The sequence below is a fragment of the Leptosomus discolor genome, chromosome 22, assembly GCF_034619465.1.
Source record: "Leptosomus discolor isolate bLepDis1 chromosome 22, bLepDis1.hap2, whole genome shotgun sequence".
NCBI lineage: Eukaryota > Metazoa > Chordata > Aves > Leptosomiformes > Leptosomidae > Leptosomus > Leptosomus discolor.
In genome coordinates this window covers 6,552,596-6,580,309 of record NC_141412.1, presented here as the reverse complement: position 1 = coordinate 6,580,309, position 27,714 = coordinate 6,552,596, and the positions used below count along the sequence as shown (strand labels likewise).

Here is a 27,714-nt window from a genome sequence, read left to right as displayed (position 1 = left end):
CTCTCTGCCAAGGGGTACAGAAGCGCTCTGATCGAACTGCAGACACAAGTAAGCCGTGGTGGTGTGAAACGCTCTGGAAAATATTCTCAAATATCTGAACTAATTTTTACTACATGTCCAATGTATGTGTACGCGGGCGCTGACAGATGTCGCCTTGTTTCCTTTCACTGCAAAAAGCTAAGAGCTCCCTTTGTGGTTCATAAACTAACCAAGACGTGCTTTTCTTAATCAGCAAACGAACAGAGGAGAGGTGGCGTGGTGTTACAGCAACAGGAAGGCAAACGACCACGGAGACCAAACAGGTTTTCTGAAGCTTTGCTCGTTCCCATAAAAAATGTAATACTGCAATAGTGCAGGAGGAAATCCGTATAACCGGTATGAAACTGGGCTTGGTGGGAATTAAGATCTGTGTGCTCTCTGTAACAGAAAATGAGATAGGCCAGAGCAGAAGGGGCAGAACCTAAACAAATACTGCAGCTAGGTATGGCCCAAATTGTTAACAGTAAGGCCCAACTTCAACCAGATGTTTTACAAAACATATCTCAAAGTGCTTTACAAAGAAGGTAACACATTCCCGTTTTTCAGATAGGGATAACTGAGACACAGGGAAGTGAAGTGATCTCCTCAAGGGAACAGCTAACCAAGAGCAAAGCAAATTTCTGTTAAGGAAACTGCTGTCACCACAACGAGCAGAGAAACGAGGTATTTTCCTCAGTATTGGGGAGCAAATGCCAGTCAGCTACTTTTGCAACTGCCTATGAGGAAGTAACAATAGCCTAAACACAAAGAGATAGTTTGGGTTAGGGAACAGAACGCAGCAGCGGTGTAAAAATGACTGATCCTATTCCACCTCTGTTCTGCCAAGGTTTCTCACCGCATGAACTCACATGTGCCTTGGTTTCCCCACTGCTATGCCTCGTAACAACTTGTTGGACGGCCAAGTTGCAAGGCCAAGTCAGCCTGCTGGCGCAGAGCCGTAAGCTTTACAGGCAGGCAGTGCCACCTCAGCGCTTTTATTAACGCTGAGACACTGACCAACAGCCTGCACTGCACCCTGTGCTGCCTGCCTAGGAACTCGGAAGATCTGTCTGTCTGATCAGCGCCCTTCTTTGGTGAACACTAATAATTGCCTCGGTTTTGAGTATGAACAAAACCCTGGCAGCACTAGACGACGGCTATTACATTTACTTCCTGCGCTGCATGCTAAGAACGTGATCGCAAAAAGTCCTTCGGGCACTAACTGTTTTTCTTTACACTTTTTTGCAGAACACTGTGAATATTCCATTGATGGTACAGAAACAATCAGGGCGTAAAATGCCACTTTCTGGCTAAAACCGACAGGAGCCAGATACCCAAAGACTTTCAGGGTCTGATCTTCCACATCTGTGCTCCACAGCAGCTCCTATTCTGCATCAAGTAAGATTTTCAGAACAGTTTTAGATTATCACCTGCCCTTTAAGTACCAAATTCTTTGACAGTCTGGTTCTTACTTTTCATGGGAGCAGAAGCTCTTAAAAACTGTTTTGGACACAGACTTGCTAACAGGAACACAGGTTGTGTAAAGTGGCCAATGAGTAATTAAACTGGCATGTGTCCACACGCAGAGACGTGGATAGTCTTCCTGAACAGATACCACACACTTCTGTACACCGTACAGTAAGAACCACGCAGGGTCCGCTGCTGCTGCTGCTCAGAGACCAGGCTAGAGTACTTGGCAGTATCTGTTTAATCAGAAGATACTGATGCCAAGTAAAGCTGTATTTTAAAGATGACTGAACTCCTCCCTGTATCCAACCCATTGCAAACCGAGTATTTAACTGAATCCCCTAAGCTTTACCTCACAAAACATTCAGAAAGTGTCTGAATATATCCCCGATGCACACACACACACATTACGCTCTTCCATATATGACAACAAGGAATGTAAGTGCCTTTAATTATTTACCTCAAAGGACAGTTCGTCTGCTGCTTGAGCAATATATCTCTTAATAACATGGGCAGCAGCAATAGCAGGAACGTTAATGGATGATTCCTCATGGACTAGCAGGTGATTCCCCTTGTTATCAATCTGAAACAAAGAGCACAGGAGACTGTGAGGCAGCTGAGGACAAGCGAGGAGGCATTTTATTGGTGCTCATACATGGCAGAGACTTCAAGCTGATTCACAGAGACAGCACAGCTTGGGGGGCCCCCGAGGAGAGCGGCATGGAGAGACAGCGTAGGGCACAGCGCAGGCAGAAAGGAAGCTGAAGAACAACTCATAAAGAGTATTTCAGAAGGTCGTATGTCCCCCATCCAACTAACAGGAAAAACGCTGTATTTGCGCATCTTTGTGTACAAACAGTAACATGACAGTGAATGTTTACACCCCCCTTTAACACCAAACCGTTTTGTTTTTCCTGAAGTACTGAAAATGGCAACACAAAACTGACTGCAAAAATTCTCTGCAAGTGGAATTAATGCTCGGGAAGAGGAAATGCTGTCAAACTGAAAACTGGCATCACTTTCAACTTTCTCCCACCTTTTTATTTCTTCTTTTAAGACAACATGGCTCCCACCCCTTGCCACAACCATCAGCCTACTTTCAAAATTCCTAGATTTTTTGTGCTCATGTAGAATTTTCTAAGATTCTCAGTTAGTCAGAAAGGTTATTCTGTATTGCTCTAATCTCTCGGTCCACTGTGTCGCTGTAAATTCTGCAGTTCTGTTTTTCTCTACAACTTCCTTCCTCCCTTTGTGCTGAGAAGGTTTCCAAGATTTTTCTCATCCCAAAGGATTTCAGGGTGAGGAGGATATCAGCGGGGAAAATTGCAGGAAAATGCACTCAATCCTTATCACAAGCATTTAAAACTGAATTGCAACAGTCTAATAATAGCTGTTTCTATTCCTGGGGTGCAGCAGCAGCATCGGGCAATGGAAAGACACGCGTATCTCTACCCGAGCTAATCAGCCACAGCGCCGCTGACACAGACAGGTGGCCCTGATCACTCGGCCCCATTCTTGCCTGCACTCGTTGCCCAACGAGGTCTATTGTTTAAGATGGCAGAAGACCATTAACAGAGAAACCAAAGCTGCAGCTGCAAGTCACAATGTACAGACAGTGCCACTGCAAGCACAACGCAGGCTCTGTTGAGCCGTTTAACCGACAGCGATGGCAAACAGGAGCAGATTTATTGTTTCTGTGGCTGTGGCAAGGGAAAAAAAAAGCTCCTATATTCTTAACATGGGGTCTGACTCTGTTCTATGCCTTTTGTGGCCACCTGTACGCTGGTGACAGGGGAATAAAGCTTTTAGGATAGCATTTCAGTGACACCAATAGGTCTGGAAGGATTAAACCTCTTCCTGGGAAGGCAAGAGAGCACATTTGTGGCTTGCTCTGCTGCTAAGGTCAGGAAACAATCTAAGCTTCATACCATACCTCCATCCACGTGAGAGCAGGCCCACAGTTTATCTTGTTGCCTGCGATGGCTGAGAGGCGTGACAGGTAAGCCATCAGCATCTGGGTGACAAGCTGGAACAGAAAGAAAGAGACGTGTTTTTCTATTAATACACCATAGTTTGGAGAGATTTCTTCAGACTTGGAGAGACCATTAACTGGCAAAGGCAAGCGTTATAGAAATAGACTCCCTTTTGCAAGGAAATCTGTCATTTGGAGAAGGAGAGCAAACTACACACAACGTTACAAGGATTACACAAAAAAAATCTGTAAAGAAGCAGCTCCCTGAGAAAGCAATAATGTTATTTTTTTATAAGATATGTAGATTTTCTTAACTTCCCTTCTTAAGCTACCTTAAATCTAAAGCCTTCCTCTCGTCACGAGTTTCACGTACAAACAAATCATTTGCATTGCGGCCACCAAACACATCAGAACTGTTTAGCGAAACAAAACACTGGCTGCCATTTCCACCCACTTGCTAACCCTTAAGAACGTGGCAACTCAGACCGACCCCTTGGCGAAAGAGTGATATTTCAAACAGCAGAAGAGGGATTTAAAAATACACTTAGCAATGTCCCTCCTATAACAGCAAACTTGCTTTTATTAAAGAGAAGCCAGGGAGGTCTTTCCAAAGCTTCACAGTGACAGTGTTATAAAGCAGTATTGTAGCCCAGAGTTTGTAGGACTGTTTAAAACACGGTTCTCCTCAAACATCTGTTCAAATGTGGTCAATTCAAAATAAAAAATACAGCATGAGACACCACACAGCTGCAGAATTACATTTCACAGAGCAGCAGAGCTGTTCAACATCTTTACATCTTCTGTGCTTAGAGCTACAACGCAGATTTTCAGGCTCGTGCTACAAAGTCCACATTAAATCAGTTGTACAAATAAAGATGCGAGAGATGGGAATGCCTAAAATATAATTCAAAAACATAAACCCAGGAATTCATTATCCCTAGTATTGCTGCTTCTGCTGAATTTAAGAGACTAGAAGCTTTTAAATTCTCTTCAGAACCAGCCTGCATCAAGCCAAAGCAACTGATAAGTCAGATTCTCTGACGGGACCGCACTATCAGCTTCCTACATTCAATGGCAAAAGCCCTGTGGACTTCAGCGGGGCGCTGCTGTCGGCCACTGTGTGCTGCTCAGGAGCAATCAATCCTCGCCCGCTCAGCGCTGAATGAACACAGTTTCTGATTTATAGATCCTGGATGGATTCTTCTTTGAACGCTTGGAACGGCCTCAATTTCATCTCCCTTTCCAGCTACACATCTCGTGGGCAGGCAACATGAGCCTTCCCACACAGCATGGTAAGATTTTTCCGCACTTGTGCTTGATGGTACGGTGCAGACATCCAACTACGGGTCCCAGAGATAAGTGACCTGTGAGATGAAGCGCTGGGCGCTGGCCCTCACCAGGACACACGCTCGTCCCGCAGACAGGCTGAGGCCGAACGGTTTTGTTACGCTCTACTGGCTCAAATAACCTCTGTGGCCACGCATTACATCGTCTCCTTCTCCACATCTTCCAAAATGATGCAGTCAAGATGCACCTGCTACTTTCCAGAAGATTATTTTGGACATGAATAAATCTCTAAATTATCAACAGGGAAGAAGCTGAAGGAATTCCAGCTCACTACATTCCAGGTGAAGACAGTAAAGTCAAGAAATGCAAAATACCTCTCACTCATTTAGGAAAAACCCCACTACTTTAAGCTTTTTAAAGACCATGTACATAATGCACTAATGCAAATGCTCTTAAAAACCAGCTTCGGTAATTTTCAGTTTATAAATATAAGCCCAGCATTCCAACTGGTATTTGTCTTGCAGTGCTGCAGCCCTAGAGCAGCACGATTTCCTAGGAACGTTGAGCTGCTGAAATTCAGTCAGAAAGAGCCACATCATTGAAAAAGCTGCCAAAGACATAACAAAACTCTTATCTAAGGTACTAAAAGGACAGCTGCTTTCTTGACACTCTCTATTACCATTCCCCATTCAGCAGCACATTAATTCACGTGAACTTGCAGGGCATTTCCCTTTAGATCACCAAAATTAAGGGTAGAAAACACATACTGATCTTATTGCTGGTAATCAATTTCCAACCTAACTCAGGCTGCATCGAAACTACTCTGTACATACTTGAAAATATGTTCCAACCCCTTTGCTGGTGAGTGTGCTTTCAATGTTTACAGAGCAGATGATTTACCTCCGGACTGTCCTTCAGGGCATCGGAGCGGGGTAGCTCTGAGAGCTGGGAGAAGCGCCGGTCATAAATACATAGGTGAAGATGTTTATCGAGTACTCTGAAATCTTCATAACTCCGCTTCACGATCCAGCTCCTCCCCTGCACAAACAGAAAAGAGACTCACGCTTTTAGAAGCTCCTCACCCATTCGGGTCAGATGCAGGAAATGAAAATTTGCGCAGAAGTGGCAGACAGGTCTGGCCATATTTCTTCTCAAAACAGTTGAAAGCGATGGAAAAGCCTTAGTAATATTTTCATGTTTTAATCTGCAGACAGCCATTCATGCTCAAACCAGACGAAGTGTTCCTAGTTTAATTATTTAACCGTGGGTTTGGATGCGGCCCAGCACCGTGAGACCGATCCAAAGCTTTTAACTTCCACCTGTCTTACAAGGATTTCATAGCGTTTTCGTACACAAGGTGTCTTTCCAGAAATGTAAATTACAAAACGGCTGTATAAATAGCGTGAAATTAGATTGTACATAGATAGAAGAATATACAATCAGGGATCTGAAGGCAGAATTGAAGCTTGCAAAATTTCTGTCAGACGCCCCAGGCAAATCCTCAGCTGGATTAAAAAAAACATCCGTGATGAATAACACTAGCTGAAGGTTTACTCCTGAGCGCATATCATTTCCCCAATTAAAATATTGACAAGATACATACTGCTTCAGGGGACAAGGAAAGGACCATGGCAGCACAGCAGAATTTGCTTCGTGAAGCTTTTAATACCTAATGACTCCTTCTAAATGCTTCACGGCCTATTATGATCAATAAAAAATGTTGTAATAATGCAGCAGTTTACAGGTCAAAGCACTTTATGAGCAGTCATGAATCCTCTCAACGCTCCCACGCAGCCCCTAAAACGAGACTCCTCCTGTTTTACAGATGTGAACACCGACTCAGTGACCGAGGACCTTCACAAAGCCGCCCCACCTGCTATCGCAAGGGCAGAGCGCCTTTTTAGTCTTTCTTTCCTAAAATCAACAGTACGGCCATAGTTAAAAAGAAAAAAAAAATAAAAATCTTGCAGCATTACACGCTCCCCATGCAGTTGTCTCCCTTGAGAAAGGATGAGAAAAACCCCAACGCACGCAACAGATGTCAGCCACGCTGCGCAAGCCCGGGCGCTCCCAGAGCGTAGCAATGCTGGCCGTGCAGGGCCTCGGGAGATGTCAGAGGAAGGAATCCAATTGCTCCAGGTGACACGGGCCGCTCAAAGGCAGGGCCAAGCATTACAAGTGACAAAGGGATGCCTGGCAACCAGTGCAGAACGCAGGGAAAGGCAGGGTACAGGAGGGGACACGCCGCCAGGGAAAGCAGCTGTACGGCGTGACCCCAGACCCCAACTACCCCTGACGCCCTCTTCACCTGGGACACGAGAAAGCACGGTCTACTCCGACTTCCCAGCCACGGCTGGGCTACATTCACTGGTTTATCTGGAAAGGTACAAGCATCACTTCTTACATTAATACCCAAAGCCTGCAAGGCAATGGTAGCTGTAAAACCTACAACCCAGCGTACTAGCTATTTTCTGTCAAATTTATTTAAGACAACTCCAGACTGTGTACTGTGCCCATAAGCTCTGCTTTCCTATCGCAAGAAATCACCCATATTTCACAAGCCTAGAGAGAGGGAATCTATATAGGACATAAATGCTTTGTAATTTCCCTAAGTTGTGTCATTTTATTTTTCATCTAAAGGAGAAAAACAACCACAGCAGTGCAAGTCTAATTATCTTCAAAAAGACGACAAGCCTTTCCAATTTCTCCATCTTTGTGCAATCAAGCTGTTCTTGCTCTCTTGCTAAGTTGCCAGTATGACCTTCAGCTGAGCAAGGTTTAGTCACCAATGTAAGAAACGTCAGACCGAGAAATCGCTGCAAACCTTTACTTGCCTCTGCCCGCTGCGCTTAACAGGACATTTCCATACAACCTCGTACGCTACCCACGCAAATAACTAACCTCTTTGTCAAGTGATCGTATATTTGTCATTAATCCCACGATACTTTGATTTTAAATGTCAGACTGCAGACTGACAGTCTCTTTTTACCATGAATTAAGACAGTAAGGGTTAAATTTAGAGGAATAGTCGGGGTCAGCAAACTACTGGTCCACGTGACACAGGGTGTACAGGATGAGCTGTGGAGAGAAGGGACGACACAACAGCCTTCTCCTTGCTTCTGATGAGACCCATTCCACACCATCACAGTAACGAGGCTACTAACAGCTAGCAAGGAAGCTGACTAACGAGCAGGGCCAGCCTTACCTCACGGCAGCAGCGGTGTTTCTTGCCCCACCATCTCCCTGGGAGGTTCTTCCTGCGCTGCACACCATCTCGCGGAGCAGAAAGGTAACCCAGAACCACCGCTCCGTACCTTAAAACTGCAGCAGGTCGGCAGCTGCTAAGCAACCAGCCGAGCCATCCCTGCAGAAGCAGCAGCAGAGGGGTGGTTGCACATGCCCGGAGGCCAGAACCGCCATCTCCGCTCCTAGGTAAGGCAGCCCCACGCCTGCAATCACAGCCCTGGGGATCAGGCTCTTGGGCAAAAGGATGGCAGGATACCCGGGGGAACGGGAGCGCCCCTTCTTCAGTCACGTTCGGAGCGACTGTGTTAACACAGACCACAGTTTCAGGAGCAAGGATACAAATCTTCACCCAGCAGAAAGTTATTCCAACACCCTGAATGTCAGTATTTCCTAATACCCTACAGTTTTCAGCCTGCTGTAACTAAAGTCAAAAGGCAGACATGCTTTAGGTGGTTCTGAAAGTGGTATCCAGCCAAGTTTTTGCAGATTTGGAGCCTGAGTGACAAATTTTTAACCTAAAATGAGACAGCCATATTTACAAGGGGTGCAGTTAACTTCACAGGAAGGAATCATTGCAGCAATCGAGGAAGGAACTGGACAACATTTAGGGCTTCCCCTCAGATCTTCAGTACAAATCACAAGAAAGTCACGCCTAAATTCTCGCAGCCGGACTCCCACAGTTGCAGAGCCAAAGCAGCAGAAACAACAGTGACCTCATTCGATATCAAAACCTACAAAGTTTCACTATAGCAATATAAAAATTGTACATCTCGCTCCCATTTCCTGCAAACTCTAAAGTACCAGAAGGGTTTTGCAAAAGGGTTCTTTTGTTAGTTTAGAGTCAATAAAATAGTAGAAACAAGTAAGTGACTGTTAAGTTGGTCTCATGCTGTCAGCTGTGTTTTATAGCAAAGCTAAACGTTACTGGTGCTTCAGGCACATAACATCCATAAGGCCAGAACGCCTTCGTCACATTTTTAACAATTTCCATAAATTGTTGCTCAAATAAATTTTTGATCACCCTCTAATTTTCCAATTCAATAATTACTTTTCTATTCTTTAATTATTGATGATCCTGGTTTAGAGAAGCACGTGCTTAAATCCCATTAATTTCATTGGGACATAGGAACAGAGATAAAGGTAAGCACACAGCTTAACCGTTTTCCTGGATTTCCCGGATTCAAACATTCAGTTACAAACCTGAGTATGACAAATTTAATAAAAACAACAAATAAAGTCTCAAAGGAAGATTTCAATAATGCCAAAAAAAAGCTTCATGATCTTTAAAAGGACAAACTGACCAGTGACTTAAAAAAAACCAAACCCTCTTGAATAAAACCAAAGTATTTTTTTGAATTTCATTTTACAGAACCGTTCACAATAAAAGCGTCATGACAATTATGGAATTTCTCACTAAATGGAAAATCTGGGTTCATTCCTACTCTTATTACAGTTTGATCTGTTCTCCTTTACTCTTGCATGCTGTGTAGGATGAAATGTATGATGAAAGCCTGGTGAGACTTCAGCACACTGCACAGAGCTTCTTATTTTTTTCCGACTATCAAAGCAAGAAGAAATGTCATGCTAAAAAAATGATTAGGGATTACTGAACTGATGATTTAATTTCCACTGAGCCAGAGATGTGAACCTTCCATTAGTAAAACCAATATACCCAGATCATCACAAGCCACCCAGGCTTCACGTCGCACGAGACAAGATTCAGAAGGACAAGGATTCAGAACCCCGGCTCCACAAGCAATATTTTTAGCTCCACTGGTCAAATGGCCTAGGGAGGATGACACGCAGCCGCAGCCAGGAGAAGTTTACATCCCCCTTTGACTGACTACTACAGAAACCTTACTTATTTCTATGAGGGGCACCCTCAAGCCCAAGGCCAGTTCCACACAGGAATATTTTTTACGTAGACTTAACTATTTTCACTTGGGATCTGGCAAGAAGCAACTCTTGCCCTGTTGGGCGCTGAACAATCAATCAATGGCTCACTCAGAGGCACGCAGCTAACACAAAACAAGTCTGTCTGTTGTCAATATTTGTGATACGATCCATTTACAAAACAGATATGCCCAAATTATTAAAAAAAAAATAATGTACAGATCTTCTCTCCCCACTATATAAGAATAAATGAAATGTTTCCAGCTGAATCTGTCTACATCTGTGCAGATACGCCTCCTTTTTGTCCATCAATGCCTCTTCAAGCCGGACAGGGTGCTATTGAGTTCCAGCACGCATGACTTTCCTGTCCCACGGTCTGAGTATGTTTTCTCTATACCACCTAAGATTTATTTTAAAGGCAGGGACAGACCTTTCTTTTCTGGTTCAAATGCTTATTTCCTGAGAGAAATCACATGGATGCTCTCCTGAACCTTACCAGTCCACAAGGAGATCGAGACCAGAAAATGAGATGAAAGTATATGGCAAAAGTCACTTCACTCTGACCCTACAGTAAGAAAACACCACATATTAAATAGCTGGGAAAATGCCAGCATCCACCAGCAGAGTTTAACTCTGCCATGTGGGTGACTTTTACAGCTGTCTGGGTCTTGGGTTCTGTATGTTATTCCAGCATGACCCTTCAGCCCTTTTTCTATTGCAAGTCACACTGGAAAACGGCTTCGAAATCTAGTCAAAACAGAAAACAAGACTGATAAAAATCCGTCACTTACGAGTTTGCCCAGGAAGTGTTTTTAGCTGGTGCTGTAGGTGGCTTTATCGAAGCTTGTTTACCAAAACGTCCTGGATGACTTTGTGACTTCTGGTGTGTTATTATAACTTTAGGGAAATCACAAATCTTTAAAACTTAAAGGGAGTTTGCGCTAAGGCAACAACACAAAGCTGCTTCATTTCTGAATGGAAGCGCACACTCCACAGCGTAAGGCTTTTTGGCCAGCACACTTCCAGGTCGCACCTTGAGGCCACGGATGGACGCTCGCTTTCATTGCTCCTGGAGTCTACTCCTTCCCGCCACAGGGTAGGGAACACCCGCGTTAGGGCTTTTCCTGAAGCTGGAAGACATTTGCACGAGCTCAACCCCAGCGATGAAGCACGAATTGGACTTAGCAAACACGAGCGCTTGCTCCCGTGACCCTTTCAGCTGGCAGAGCTGGGCAGCGGTGAGCCCTCAGCAGTCACAGCTACATCAGGAGCTGACCTGGCTTCGAAGCCACCACCCGCAGCTTCCAGCGCGGCAGCCTTTCTGCTGTCAGGCAGCTGCACATACTTATGATTAGAAGAAACTAAAATACAGGCAGGAGGGAGCTTTAACTAAGGTGAAAATGATGGAAACGCTAAAACTTCAGCACTCCGCCTGGAACCACAGGAAAGGGACATCTGAGAGAGACCAACTGTCACAAGATGAAGGGAACATACATATGGCCAGACCGCAAGGCAGAAGAGACAGTTTAATATATCTATGTGGTGAATCCCTAATAGCCTTATTCCACAGAAGAAATTAATCTCTTTCAGCATTAATTATCGGTTTATTATCAATTAATTGCAATCAGCAAGAAAAAAAAAGCTATTTTAATGGAAAGCACTGCAGCTTTTCTCCCCTAAAAATTATACTTCCTTGAGCTCCCTGATTCCAATTACAGATAGGAACACTAAAAACACACGTGGGAACACAAGGCTGCCCAAGACCTGGTCTGAAAGACAGCAGTATTATCCCTGCTTGTTCTCACCGATTTTGGAAACTCACCAGCAGGTCTATGCAGCTTTCTGGTGCCATGACCTTCCAGGGGTTCCTCTGCTACTCAGAAGAGCAGATTTGCCAGAAGCATTCAGACAGCGGGTAAACATTCAGCTCAGGCTTTGGCGGCAACTGGTTTTGTACCGGTACAGAGAAGACTTAAGGCAAACATACCACGTTGTGTGGCATTTGAAATTGTAACAACCCTTTTTCCTCCCACAAAAAGCCTATTTCTGAATGGCAGGCTGACAGACACCTAATGAACTTGAAACAAGATTTACAACTCTCAACATGCGAATGAAATAATCCCCTGCTCTCCTGACATCTTATAATTTAAACAATTCAATATCAATCATCTCTTTAGTAAAATTAACCCGTAGGAGCAGCAGGTCACAGAGAGTACATAGGGGCGAAGGGGAGGGCAGCCACAGCACGGGAGACTGCTTTTCTACACCTCAGAAAATTAAAATAATAACCCAACGTGAGCTTACAGCCACACAAGAAACACTTCAGAACCACTCACAGATCAACTGCTAAGGAATGGGAACTGAAATTCTACCATCCTACAGGTAGCAAGGCAAGGAGTGAATGTATATATATTTACAAGTGATTATATGGACATTGCACATACTTAAATACACCACCCTCCTTACCCAGTGCCTCAAATGTGCTATAATCTACTCAGCACTTAACCACAGAGAAAAAAGAACGTTTCATCAAAGTAAGCAACCACCACTATCCTTTAAAGCAAACCAAACAAAAACCCCCTTTGAAAATTGCTTGCCTGAGGTTAGTAAAAGAAAACAAAAAAAAACCTACTTTCCAAATGACTTGCCTGAGGTTAGCTGCAGGAACAGGAGCTTAGGCAGATATAGATCTCAATTTTCTGAAGTCTCATTTCTTGGGCACATCACTGAAGCGGACAGCTGATTTTTTTTTAATTATTTGGTTTTAAGCGACCAAAGCACACCAGCATGGTTTTGTTAAAAACTAAGTGCCAGGAAGAGCACTTCGATTGGGTAGGTCCAAATCCAAGAAACTTTGTGTGAAAAGAAAAAAACAACCCCATCACCCCAGTTAGGGCTGCGACGCAACCGGACACGCAGCCATCACAGCACTGACGAACAGAAGCACGGAGATGATTAAAAACATGCTGTATTCCTGCTTCCACCACAAACCCATTTATCTTGACACTCCAGAACGAAGCAAAAAAACTTAACAGCGTCTGGAAAAATCTCACTATGGCCATAAGAAAAGCCCTGCTGGGCCAAGCCAGTGGCCCTTCTATCCCTGTGCTCCGCAGTCAGAAATGCTCTTTCCCATGAGTACGTACGAGCTCGGCCGCTCCTGCCGCCCATTCCCCTGGTGTCCTCTGCACATTTCTCACAGGATGCCTGAAGGAACCTCCCTGCCTACTCCTCCTCCTTTGGGTGGGGTTATAGAGATTAAAACACATCAACATGTCTAGGAAGCAGGTACATTAATGATGTAGCTGACCAAAACTCAAGGGAAGAGGTTAGAAGGGTGAAACGCTATTTAGAAAGCACAAAAAACAGAAGCAGCTTTGGAGAAGTTTTGTGAACAGAGCTGGGGCTGTAGCCAAAGTGGAAAAATAGCTGCTTTTTTGGTAGCTGCATGCATCAGTTTTAAGAAGAAACATTGAAAAGCAGTGCCAAGACCCAGGAGATGAAACGTTTAAGACAGGTCATCTTTAATATCTAATATCCCTAACGGGGTCTTTTAAAAAGGTAAATCTCAAAGTCTGAAATAAATACGGTATTTTAAAACCACAGAACAGTCAAAAAAATGCACCATTAGGAAACCAGAAAGTCAGTTCCTTCTTATCTGTCAAAGCCCGAGCCCTTGATTGCAAACTTGCTCTACGGTCTCTACCAATACCAGTGCCCAGTTACGCCTCACGTCTGCACCCCCCAGCCTGTCCCCACGTTCGCAGCTTCTGGAGTTTGGGGGCTACCAGCCCCTGCCACGGAAGCGGGGAGCGCAGGAATTCACACAGCAGGGCTACACGAACTGCTTCCGAGCTGTTTCACACTTCAAGCGTAACGAGTTGGGACCTCGGCGTTCCCCGAACTAGGTCAGTTTATCCCAGGTTACACAACCCAGAGTGACAAGAAACACCTGCTTGATGGTTTTTAACAAACTCGGGCACAAACCTGCTCGGTAGCTCTAGGAAAGCCCTAATGAATACAAAGTCTTAAGGAACAAGCTCAATTCACGTTCCCCCTGAGGATTCTGCTCCCGATTCCTCTAAAGCAAAACTGACTTTTTAATTTAACACACAGTCAGTTACAAATCCAGTTGGGCAAAGCACCTCTCGGTACTGAGGAAGACCATGGCATTTAACACTTCAGTGGTTTTGTTACCAAGCAACTCAATTACAAATTTTCTTTAGAATATCAGACAAGGTGCACTTGGTGTAACTGCTAGGATGTCGCTTTGGAAAACGTTCCCCCCCCCGCCCAGTTGTGTCTTTTGCCACTTTCCTCAGCGACGGTAAATATTTGCTACAAACCATGAAAATGACACGTCTTTGATCTATTGCTAAAGCATCTTTATGCGCATGGTATTTACTCCAATGTGGTTTCTGTGCCCTGAGTGCTTTTTTAAAAAAAAATATTCTTTACTAACCTGCTTGTCCTGCATTTTATGTCCAATGAACCCGCTGTTTGGAAGGACAGATGCTCTTCCAAGGCCTATGGCCTCTATCTATGCGCAAGTTATTCCAGTTTGAGGCATCGTAACTGCGCACCATTCTCCTGATGCCTGCTTAGCCACCTCTCATCTAACATTACTTGTTGATCAAAGCAACTTTGCAGCCTGCAGAGGATGATCCTGCTCTGGACTATCTGTCCCAAAGGGCTGTCAACGTTCCCAAGTAAACAGGCGCTGTAATATGCTATTAAAAATGCATGTTAAGCTTCTCTATAAGGAATAAACATCAAGGCAGCTAAGAAAAAAACAGGAACATTCACCACGATCCTCCTCTTAGTTTGGATCTGAACCAAGCCCAGCTCTTGGAGAAGTTGTAAAACAAGTTAAATGGTAGACAAACTGCTCCTCTGCAATGCATTTACACTTGCTTAGTTATGGGGCAGGATTCAGTGTCTCTTCAGAATAAAGCCAACTGTCCTCTTCAATTTGTGGCCGGGCCCAGCCTCGTCTACAAAGCACCGCATGACAATCAGAAGCCCTGCCAAAATGCATCACTTGCAGAAAGAAACCATAATCGCTACCCTGTCCTCTTAGATTTCAACAGTGATTTTCACTTTTGCTTCAGAGCTAAGCAGAATACGATTTGGATGGAAGAAGATTGATCTCTCTAATTCAGAGCTTGCCTTCTGAAGGCAAAATGCCCAAAGGACACAACATTAACAAACTACCATGTAATTGTAAAAGCTTCTGTTGCTTCAAAAAAACCCTTTCATGGCAGCACATTCATGTGATATTGCGTTTTATTCTGAGAAATCATTTTCCTTCTTGCTCATCATCCCTTCCTAGACCAGGGCCACACGGACCACTCACGTCAGCTGGTAGGTTTCCAGCACAGCAAACCATCTGGAGAGCACATGAAAGCAGCTGTTGCCGTATATCCCTCATCGTCCCCCTTCACAAATAACCAACTGCACGGCAGCTCAGCCGGACGAACTGGTCGGCTGCTGCCTTGTGGTGATCATTTTCAGATGCCCTCTCTCCCCGGGAAGAACCACCCTCAAATAAATTCACCAGACCATTTCTCTACTAGAGATTACAGTAGAAGACATTAACGCTGAGCTCAGTAAGGCTCTGCCTTTGGCACAGCCTGAAATGCATCTAAATTTGCTCCCGCTGAAGGAATGCGCTTTAGCACAAACAGTTCCACGACAGCATTTATCTCTGCAGTGTCCCTCAATAAATAAATCATTCAACTCAACATCCATGCCCAGCTAGAACCCTGTTGTCGCATCTCAAGCATCCAGAGTTGGGAACAAGAACCACGCTGACCCCGTTTCCTTCACAGGACACCCTCCTGCGCCGCACAGAAGACAACAGCTCACTTCTGCGTTCCCACCCCGTAGCCCCAAAGCGCACAAACACAATGCAAATGGCCAAAGCAAGCAAACGGCACAACTCTTGGGACTCTTCCTCCTCGATCCCAACGCAGACATCCCACTGACCGCACGCTTCAGAACAAAAGGCAGCAAAGACAACAGGATAAAAATCCTCTTTACCCCGAAACCGCTCGTGTGAATTTAACGATCACCGAGCTACGTACAACCCCCACGACGAACAGAGGCTGCGGTGTAACATGCTTTTAACACAGGAGAAAGACACGGCACACCACAGGGTTAATCCTGTTTGATGTGAGCGCCCCCCTACCCAAATCAGTGTCCTGTGGCAAAACTCCAAAAAAACAATCCGTCATATCCTTGTCTTTAATGATTATTGCCCCAATTAATGAACGAATTTATCCTTTAGTATTATCATAACAGCTACAGAGTAATAGATGTTAATTATGCGGTTCTTGGAGGCTTTGAATGCAATTCAATACCTTCCCTCTCTTCCCTACAGATGCTAGTTTACTTTCAAAAAGCCTGGAACAGCCCCAAGTTTTTCAAAGACACTACACCTTGGCAGCGCTTTGGCATTGCCTGAGCTTTGAACACGGCCCAACAGCCCTTTTCAGGCTGCTTGCCAGCTTCATACATTCTTTATTAATCCACATTACGACTGTCACTTCATTTTTATTTATCACTGTTGAGAGCAGAAGGCATGTAGTATTACGACCTAAGATCAACCATTCGAGCACAGAACATCAAGTGATGGATTAGCATTGTGGAAACAAGGATTTTAGTTGCTTTCTTTTGCCTAACGTAAAACAGCCCTCCTCACCCAAGAAATGCTTAGGACAGAGGTTTTAATGTTTGTGAACATCTGGAAGCATAGGCTAAAAATATTCAACCCATATAAAGGTCAGGCTTTAAAAGGTTTTGGGGGACTTACAAAGAAATACCCAGTATCACAACAGGGATTTTCAAACACTTGCAAGCCTGTGAGGTGCCTAACTCTCAGGGGCAAACTTGTTGGAGGAAGATAACGCTTCTCTAGGCATTGGGTACCAAGCGTCAGAAAAGAAGCACAGAAAACAAGCGGGAGGGGAAAGGCCACGACGGTGACCAGCATTTTAATGCATTTTAAACCAGAGTGACTCTCGTGAGCCCCTCTGAGCAGAGAGCTGTACGACACACCGCGGTCTGTACCAAGCAGGTGGCGCGCTCTGAAATCAGAGCGTACCCTTGCGGTTCAGCGCGCCTTCATCTCACACCTGCTCCGGTTTAGCTGCACCACCGCTGAAGTATTCCAGCACCCACGGGGTGGGTTTGGTTCTCCTCCTTGGTAGGGCTCACCCAGCACCTCAGGTGGAAGAGGGGTGGGAGAATTCACGGGCAGGGGCAGGAGACTGCAGTCTGACTGCAACAGGCATAATGCGAAACTTCACCTGATTTTGCGCTTCAATAAAAGGACACAGCAACTGCTTTTCTTTAGCTGCACCTCCTTTAAACAAGCCAGAAAACTATATTAAGAAAGGAGAAGGCGGCTAACATGCATTCTGAAAACCGATTTTGCGTTGGGTGGCATCCAGCTTGCACGCCCCACACAGATATATCCCATCGACAAAGATGAGACCAGCTTTTCTTCCTGGTTTTGTACCTGTATAAAACACACACAAGGATGTACGTGTGTGTTAGAATGTGGCCCTTAGAGTCACCTGTTTAAAGAACTGTTGCTTTTCACAAGAGGAATGTTAGTAGCACTTACTCAGTAACTGTTCTCTAGGTGTTTGAGCTTCCACCACACACGACGAAACTATTAATATATTAAAGAACGGGCCTTTAAGACCAAAAACCATCATTCAAGAGGTTTTCGAATGTTCAACTCAAGGATCCTACTGCAAGCAATTTGTGGTTTTTAGCATGGGCCATCACAGGCAGACAGTACCAGCAAAGCATACTTTAGATGTTAGGAGCCTGAGTAAGACATTTGCTTCTGTGAAAATATATTCCACTCTCCTCTCCCCACAAACCACCCAGGATGGGGAGTCCTGTCTGCTCTGCCTATTTGGGTCCCATTTTTTTCCTGGCATTCACACCGCTGCCCTCGAAGCACTTATTATTGCAACCACACTCTCAGCCATGGAACACTGGATGGGGTGGCCTTCAGAGCTTTGCAAATACCGGTCTGCAAACAGAAGACCCCAGCTTGAATCTCCTGCGAGGCAGAGCTGGGAGGTGCAAGTGGCGTGTATCTGCGTAAATGCCTTCATCTAGTACATCAGAGACCTTATTCTATCAATCAAAAGGAACAGAGCACAGACAGCAAGGGCTGCCTCGGACAAAAAACAGGAACAGGGCAAAGTGCTGTGCATCCTGTACAACAAAGCCACGTGGCTCAACTCACTGCCAGCGCGGGGTCTGCGAATGTGAGCAGAAAAACGGAGAAAACCCACGCTTGGACCACGAGAGCTTCCTGCTTTTGAGAACAGCCTTAGAAATCCAACCTCAGTCGCAGCAGAAAGAGGCTTCCTTTGCAGGACGTTGGCCCTATCCCATGAAAAGCAGGGAACAGAGAAGGTAGTGTGGCTCGGTTCTGAGATGACAACAGTCAGTCTGTGTTTAAGGGTCTACCCTGAGATCTAGTCCTAAGATTATTTTAAACAGGACTCGCGCTTGCACAGTCTGACATTTCTGGTTTCCAGTGCCTGTCATTTCTGCTCAACAATCTACCTGTGGTAATGAAAATGAACGATAAAAAGCACAAGAGATGGCTGGAGTTTAAGGTCTCCCTTAGAACCCGAACATTTTCACAACCGGTCTCTTGTTCTCTCCTTTCCGTTCAAAATTTCACCCCAAAAAAATGATGCTTGAAGGGCTGAAATTCCACAAATCTCACGGTGCAAGTAGTACTGCATGCTTTTTATTTTTCTTTCTGTTTTCAGAACAAAAGCTTAGATTGGCCATGCTTATGGCGTAATATTCCGATACGTATGCAGGTACACAAATCCAAAACCATTTAAAAGGCGTGTTTTCAGCCTGCTTTACAACTCGACAAAACACGCTGGCCGGATTAACCAATTTCAACCTTTTTGCAGGCTCTTACTTTTGTTGATTTATTCTCAACACACATAGTAAAGCCCTTTTAAATGTGTTGCAGACCTTGTAAATTCTTTGCTTATCCCCGTGGAACTCAGCAAGGATTGCCAACCCTGGCAGTGGACCTTCACAGCCGACAGGTACAGCATAAACTCATAAAGGTCTCAGACATTCCCAGTGGTCCTTTAAGGACCACGGCTATCATTAAGGCTTGCCATTACCGTCTACAGAGTTCAGAAGGTTCACAGGTACAGTCCTCAACACCACCCTTCCCAGGATTTTAGGCTTCTCCATCTCCGGCACAAGACACAGTCTCTAACATTTTTTAAAGCCATTTTCCTCCCTAGCGCAAACGCACGTGGCATACGGTCTGCGCTCTGGGAAAGCGGGCACTCAAAGCATCCATTCCTCTTCCCCAAAAAATCTTTCCCCTGATTGCAAGCATTTGGAGATTGTTTTACAAAGTCTTCCTTCCATTCATCCATCCCTTCTTTTATGACAGAAGGAGATTTTGGTTACATTTATTTTAATAAGAGCAATCTGTCAACAGTAGCGACTGTACATGTCCTGAAAGCAATGTTCTGGAAATGAGTGAAAGTTAAACAGTGAAATCTCCCTTAGAAAAAATGAAAATCCACCTACATTGCTCTAAAAAACAAAACCAAACCAAATCCCCCTATCATCAGCTCTTTCCAATGAAATTTAAACCCCTACCTTTGTCATTTGCTAGTTTTCATGTTTAAATTTGTTCAAAGCAGTCAAAAGAATCCTCTCTTTCACTTTTCAGAAACACTTGGATCAGCTCTCTCCATATTCCCACTTCTTAAGAGCTAATAAACTGGATTAATTTTTTGAGGTCTCTAAGTAGAAGAAAAGCTGAATAGAGACTTAAAAAACCCCTCTGAACCTCACACAAAGCTTGTATTTCACAAGCTGACTTGCAGCAGAAATGTGTCACAAATACAACTCCAAAAACTATTTTTTTTTCCCAGACCTTATCTGGGAAGGTTTTGCAAACCAAACAATAATTCTCTTTACACCACTAAAATTATACTTACAGATGGGAAAGAGCGGGATAGAATTTCCTTAGTGTAAATGCTGGACTGTAGTCTGCCAAACACAGCTACGACTGAGCTGGATGTTTTATGAGTCCAATGTTCAAAAGCTTTGGTTTGTTGTCTGCTACAGAATGAAACGACAAAATAAATGTCTTTTTACGGACCACACAACACACGGATTGTATCTGCTCCGTCCAAACTGGGCAAAGCGCAGCAGTGGACCACATTCAACCCCAAAGCCAGGTTTTTTTAGTTTATTTCTCTAAGGTTCGTAACCTAAGATTGCCAAGACGGCCAAATGCCCTTGCCCTTCCCATGCTATCTGTTTTTGCAATAAATCACAAATATCTTAAAGCTTTCAAATTTATATGGGTTTCGCCTTAATTAACAGATTTCGTTTTCTTGTGTCCATCTGAGAAACCAAAGAGATTTCTGCTGCAGCAGGATGAACACCGATGCTAGCAGCGGATCCAAAAGGTGAGCAACGTGAAATTTGTTTTATAGTCTCCTCGTTCTCCCTCCTTCAATATTTTTGGCCCGATATGGACGCGTCCTGCCAAAATCCCTCCCCTCTGCACTATCATTCCATGAGCTATTTCACACCTCCCATTCCATTCTACTGCAGAGCCAAATCCATCCAGACACCGCTGGTATCCAACGCGTGACAGAACGGAATCTTTCCCTGGACATTAGGAGAGGCCACGAGATGTCAGGGGTGAAGTATCTCCGTGGTAGAAATGCTGCTCAGCTGTGCAGCTCCTTCCATGCCTTTCTGTTCATCGAATCCAGATGCCCCGAGTTTCTCAGCTTTGTAAGTATCTGAGAGACAGGCACACACGACTGACACGCGAGAGGTGAATCACAGACTGGGGGCGGGGAGAAAGTCTAGCTAGCCAGGAAGATCACTTAAAAAAAAATAAAGAGAGAAGGTGACTGGTTCTATGCCCTTCCTTTAACGGGATGAGGCCAACTCCCAGCGCTCTCATTTGAGCTCAGTTACACTGAAAAAGAAGGTAACAACTTCTCAGCTGCTGGCCACAGCTCACAGCCTCTGGATCTACGGGACAGCAGCTCAGTGAAGTCTCGCTGCAAAGCAGCATCTTCCGTAGCCAAGGCACAGAATTCACCACGTTGTCCCCGCGCAAATGACGTCCCTGCACTGTGTCCTCAGAAACAGCCCTGCAAAGCATCGCAGAGCCTGCCTGAGGCGTCAGACAAGCTGCTGGACAGCTGGCTCACTTCGACCAGCGAACCATCGCCGCTCTGCGTGCCTCGCGCTGGCTGTTCCTGCTCCTGGGGCTCGCTCCTGCACGAAACATGTTCTGAAGGGTTTAAGGACACAGGTATACCCAAGCGTGCCCTGTTAATCTGCAGAGGTGTCAGCAAGGTGGATAGAAAGATCAGAAGTGCTATGCTTCTGGGTTAGAGAAAAACTGTTCTGTTGGCATTTCTACAGGCCCATCTGAAACAGCCAGGACAGAATACAAGGTTCATCTCTGCATTAAGCACTGTGAATGAGGTCCCAAACTTGAGGACTCAAAATGTATCAAAATTCCAGTTTCCCTAAGTCTCCTGAAAAACCTCACTCTCTGTCACCGGGCTGCTCCTGGCTGGGACGCAGACATGTGTCCACCGTTAAATTTCGCAGTGCTGCCTGTCCGCTCGTATTGCTTTTCTGAAAAGCGATTGCTGCGGATGAAGCTGGCTACAGCTGAGTTAGAACAGTGCTAGCAAAATGCCCAAACACAGGCAATTTTGAGAGATGTTCACTTTTCGCCTCCCTCCCCTCTCTCAAGAGCACTATTTATATATACCTGTATATAGATGTACATTGTGCAGGTGTGTGCTTACACCGTAAGATGCGTTGCTCCTCGGCGCTCTCAGAACACCCTACACCAGTGTGCTCACAGAGTTAGTGCAGAAGGGCAAGTTCACTGCAAATTCATGTTTCTGTGCGTACTAATGCCACTACGCTGGTACAGTCTGAGAGCAAGCACTTCCCCGGCGCACACAATTCAAATGCAGCCAACACAGCTGTGCCTACCCCCAGACTTCGTTTTAGTACCTCAAATGTCAGCAGAATCACGTAAAGAGCTTTAATTCCCAGTAACGTTCAGCATAAATCGATAAGATGGATGCTCAAGAAGCGCCGAGATGAATCATGAAAAGAACTGCTATGCTAAGACCAGAAAAATGACCGAACACAGGCACTAACTCTCAACTGCATTTCTCAATGCAACGTGTCTCCCACCCACAACAATCCCATTCAGCACATTAAAATACAATAACCTATTAGGCAGCATTTTACAAAGTCAGTACCCTCATACCAGCAGACGGGGAATCTGCAGTACAAAGCAGCAGATTTACCTGCCCAAAGCATTTTGCCACCACGGTAGCAAAGGCAGTGAAAGAATTTCATACCAGATGTCTGGAGGCATAACTGGGACCAGATCAAGAATCCCCATCCCCTGACTGCCAGCAGCACACCTCGATCCACAAAACCACCGGCCGGCATTCCCCCCCTCACGTATTTCTTCTGTTTGTGTCTTCTGGTGCGTCCGTGTGTCAGTGTACGCTCCCCCCACGACGACAGGCATACGCACAGCCTAAGCATGCCCGCTTGTGTCTCTAGGCTAATCGTTGTGCAGCTCTGCTCACTGTAGTGAGGATTATTTGCTTAACAGACAAATGTTTTTTCTCCCCTCGATGCTCCTTTCCTTTCCTTAAAATTAGCCGGTCGCAGCACCACAGACAGCATCCCTTTGAGGGCCGAGCTAGTGAAGAAGAGGAAAAAACCACCACACGCCACAGAAAAGCGTCGTATCAAAATATTACGAGGCTGTGTGGCCAAACATAACGGAATAGAGTCTGGAAAATGAGGTGTGGGGAGAAAACACGGCATTTACCTGACAAGAGATCTGCACAAGGTAGACCAGTTCCTTGGATTCACAGCCGTTTCTCGTTACTTCATTCTGTTCCTCCGGGAGCGAAAGCTACACCAAGGGAGCGGGGAGGGGGTGGAGAGAAGAGAGAAAGACCAGGTCAGTGAGCAGGGATAAGCCAGGCATGTAATAATGCATGAAGCACAACATTCACATCAACTTGCTCCAAGACATGCTGAGTATCAGGGAATGAGGGAAGCGCTTGTCTGTCTGGAGTTGTCAGATAGAAAATATTCAGCGTTCGTGGCTTACACAGACCCTCACGTGCCACTGGATTTTGGCATCTCACCTGAGGGTTTGAAAATGAAAATACGGTTCAAAAATAAAACAACCATAGGCAGGCAAACTGTAGAGGATTAAACCTCTAGCTTAGAAGTCTGCAAAACTCATTGTTCGCTGAAAATATCTCTATAAATATTCATGGATCAGATAACAGTGAATCCCCCTCCAATTTTATTCATTTTTTATTTTATACGTTCAGGCAGACATTAGATAATAAAACATATCTCCTAATTTCAGTGTTGTCGAGCGATTTACCACAACAGAGCGCTTTATGGCACCATTCATCACATACAGAGTCATTAAATACAACATCAGCACGTGCTTTTTTTCAGAGCCATGAAGAGAGATTTAACCGTGTCATTCCTGTGCATGTACTGAGTGCCATGACCAGTCCTACTGCCAGTCCTGCTACAGTCCTACCTGTACCTAAAATGGCTTACATTTAATGATCTTCTCTGAAAACAGACGTTACAAACCAACCATAAGCAATTAAGACTGTTTGCAAGGCAAATAAAAAACCCCAAATGTCTTCCAAAAAGCTCTTTTATGAAAGAAAAAGAGATCTTTATCTACTGCACAGCCCCAGGAAGAGAAAACCACGAAACACCCCCTTAAAGGTGCACAGGTATCTCAGCCTCTCCGCACACACACAGCCATCGTTGCTATCTTCACTCCTTATATGATAGATGTTAAATTGTCCAGTGAAAGCACTGCTGTACTTGCCAGAGGAGTTATTCCCTTTCTTTCTTAAACAGAAAAGATGCCAGTTTAAAAATAGAAAGCGCTGAAGAGTAGTCCAGGACTTCTTACACAAAGGGCTTCCAGAACAACACTTCCCCTCTTGGAAAATGTGCACCAAAAAAATTTAGGTCTAAAAAATATCATAATTAGCCAAGACAAACAACAACAAATGAAAGCAGAAACAAGCATAAGACTGAGGAGAAAAATCACAAACTGCTGTATTTTCATGAATGTAAGCAGGAGAAGATCAGAACCAGGTGATTAGAAGCACATACCTCCTGAGAAAGAGGGAGATGCAAGGCAAAATTCACTGACATATAAATGACCGCTGATACCCAGCACGAATTTAACTTTGCATTTTGCCAGGCTCCCTCTCCTCTTTGTAAGGAAGCTGCAGAGCACACAAATTCAGCACTCTTCCTTCAGCAGACCCGACTTCCTGAATACTAATTTCTCTTCTGATGGTTGCATACAGGATTGCAGATAATTAAAAAGGTTTCTGGACCAAAGAAAGTCTTTGTATTTCCATAATTTATGATATTTTTACAGCTTTAAGTGTATTTAGAGGAAGAGAGAGAACGCGTGCAAACGCTCACCACTCTCTCTTGGTGGTCATGCAAATAAAACTTTCTCCTGCTTTGTGGCAGTCCTTTTTGGTGAGCAAAACACAAATTTTCCATCAGAGGATTTGTATCAGAAATCAGTTTTGCACTTTTGGTCTTCACTGTTGCCTAATGTAGAGCAGTTTAAAAAAATACCGTACCCAACTGGGGCCACCTGAGAGCCTTTCTCGGAGGCTGCTCTTTACATAAGCAGAAGGACATCGAAACTCTTAAAACGCTCTGCAAGTTCTTGCAGATGAAATCCACTCAGTGGTTCCCCCCCGTTTGGATACTATGGTTACTCCATCATAAATCACATCTTAAGGAACCCCACGAAATGTCTCCCTCGGCCACTGTTGCAGCTTCTCCTGCACCACTTTCTCAGCAATCTCTCTTTTTCGGCTTCTGGACAGCCTCTCGTTGCACCTATAAATTCTGCCTCCAAAGCCACCTTTCTTCTGTAAAGCTTTCCAGCGAGGACTTGAAAGATTTTTACGCACGCTCACATCCTCATCACAAGGCTGGTGAGCAGCACAGCCCCAGCGATAAATCTTCCTAACTGCTGCAGAGCATCTTTCGCAGGGCAGGCTTAAATCCACTAAAAAAATTGTGCTGCAGAAAGTGGCAATTTTGAAGATTCGTAAGAGTGAGTTTTCTGCACAAATGCAGCAGCTCCGCAAACACACTCAAGGCCTGATTCTGTGCAACACAACACGGGGTAGGAAAAGGTACGGGTCACGTTAAGACAGAGGTTGAATTGCGTCACCTTTCCTCTCACATATACTGCAACTTACACCAGGTTGGACTTAGATCCAGCCACGTCTAAGCACGAGCTCCCTAGAAAGAGCAAGTGAATCACCTGTAGGCGTGAGGTCCACGTGTGTAGAACGACTCTGTTACAGCAAACTTTTCACAGGACAGAGCACACCCACCTGAGGATCAACCTACTGAGTTAGACTGACTTTACGCCCACAGAGCCAGCTTCCGCTTGAGTGCTTCTGAATGCCCCCGTTTAGACAAACTCACTGTAGTGAGAAGTGACATTTTAAATCCATTGTGTCACCCTACGTACATGCAACTGTCTTATTCCAGAGTAAAGCTGTAAAAAACTAACTGAATGACTGTTCCTTCTCCTGCAGCCAGGCTCCTGCCTGCTGACAGACAGAGAGAGTAGAATGGTTTACACAGGGAGATCTCTTGGTGTTATCCTGTAACGTAACTGCCCTCGCAGCAAAATACCCTGGAAGACAAATATTCCCCTACGTTCCCTGTTCCCCATGTGGCATAATTTTGTTTTGCTCTGTTAACAGACATGCGTTAATGCTCTTCCAAAAATCCTGGGTGTCACGACGTTTAAAAGCCTTTCCTCCTGCAGCATCCCTTATAAACAAAACATCCTAGAAAGCGCGGGCACAGCGAGGCCCGATTGGAAATCCAGGGAGCACAAAGCAAAGGCCTCTCCTGAACTTAGTGGACTCTGAACATGACTCACAGGAAGAATCTGGTGGAATCCAAAGTGGGAAATTGATTTTCATCTTCTTAAAGGACAGGCCAAAGACAGCAGGGTCTCGAGGATACCCCTGTAGAGTTTCAATGTGTATCACACGAGATAGCCGAAATAATCTGTAAATAGCATTAATGGTAACCGATCAAAGCACTAAACCACAGACTTTATCTATGTGGCTCGATACATAATCTGCAATGTTCATTTTTCATATTCAAAACGGCTGTCAGGCTTCCTGAACCTGATAAACAATTACGAGCCCGAGGTTCTGTTAAGGTTCATTTACTACGAGAATACGTACGCTTAGCTAGCACGACTGGCTTCATAAATTAGGTTTATGGTACCCTAAACTTCTCAGCGGTAGCGTTTTATGATACTCAAAGAAAGCCTTAAAGCTGGTCCTATGAACACACCACACTTCAAGCGTGTGGGGGTAACGCAGAGGCTGTAAACGTCATCGTTCGAATTTGTCCTTACACAGCTTCAGAGACAAGTTTGTGAGTCTCCACTCTGCCTTGCTGCACGCACCCACAAAGAACTGATCAGGGTATCAAATCCCGGAGCAGGCAGGCAACTTTTCCTCTGCCAGCCAAGTCACGCTACGCCGCTTTGCGCAGCTGACTACTAAGAGCTGAGGTTCCCAATACAACGATCTGCCAAACGACGGGTAACGATAACGAACCAAACAGCAGCAATGACCTCCAGCAGCAGGAGGCCAGCAGAAGCAGCAATCAGGATCTCATGGTATCAACAGTAACAGCTTCACCTTGGTGTCTTGCAAGACAAAATGAAGTCACGTCCCTGGCTCATACACAATTTTGCCAAAAAGAGCAGCGCTTGCTAGCCACGAAGTTATTGATCATATTTACATACAGGCAGGACCAGCTTAAAAATGCTCCTAGTTCATGGGGTCTTCCCACTGTCTGAGAAGCAGCAGCTCATCTCCAGTAAGCTAGCAGATAAAGACAGTGATTACAGGAGTCTCCCGCAGAGGATAATTTATTGGTTGCTCCTGTTGCAGAGACAAACAGCAACGAAGTACACAGGCGGGTAAGTCATGATACGGCACGCTTACAGGGCACGTTTCCGTGCAGTTCTTTTCCAGAACAGGGGTTGCAAGAACAAACCAAACACTCTCATCTCTCCTCTCTGAAGTGGCTTTGGAAGCTCCCTTCTGCTCTCCCTCCAAGAATAATCCTCGCATCAAACTCTGGCAGATCTGTGCTTGCAGCAAAGCAGCAGGCGTGTTAAAAACCCGTCTGTCCGTCTGCAGCTCCACAATTCCACGACTACCGCGAACCTGCCCGAAAGGCGCGCGGGACCTGCCGCGTTCTCCGCACAGAGGTCCAAAAAGCGAGGGCTGGTGACTGCGGAGAGGACTTCAGTTAGAGCAGAGGCAGCTTTTCAGCGGTCCTGTTTCACGAGCATGTTTCACTCGTCAGCGTGACCACAGGCAGAAGAAGAATTAAAACACAACTTTTGAGATTCACGCAATCATTCTTGTGTAGTCCTCTTATAAACTAAAAATAATAATTGAGTCATTACCTCAAGGAAAAGCACTACATAGATCTGTTGCCAAGACTAGGATTGTTGGCTACAAAATCAAAGTGCCAAATCCTTACCAGGTAAGAGCTGGCTTTGTCTTGCAAGGTCAATGGGGCTGTGTCTGCTCCTCCTAGCTGTGCCTCTGACCCCCAGATGTCAGAGTAAGCTCATTTAGACAGCTTTGGCTTTACTTTCC

The 27,714-nt window shown here is 45.0% G+C and overlaps 1 protein-coding gene across 3 annotated transcripts in view; it reads right to left on the bottom strand.

Annotated features, from left to right (window-relative positions):
* The window catches only part of ARHGAP32 (Rho GTPase activating protein 32), a 171,430-nt gene that overhangs the window by 63,261 nt on the left and 80,455 nt on the right, over window positions 1–27,714 (bottom strand). For all 3 annotated transcript variants that reach the window (XM_086476847.1, XM_086476848.1, XM_086476849.1), the window contains 4 exons: window positions 22,809–22,895; window positions 5,645–5,782; window positions 3,419–3,511; window positions 1,946–2,068 (listed from right to left, as the gene is read on the bottom strand). In XM_086476847.1, the coding sequence (XP_086332973.1) occupies window positions 1,946–2,068; window positions 3,419–3,511; window positions 5,645–5,782; window positions 22,809–22,895 (441 nt within the window). The remainder of the gene's footprint in view (window positions 1–1,945; window positions 2,069–3,418; window positions 3,512–5,644; window positions 5,783–22,808; window positions 22,896–27,714) is intronic.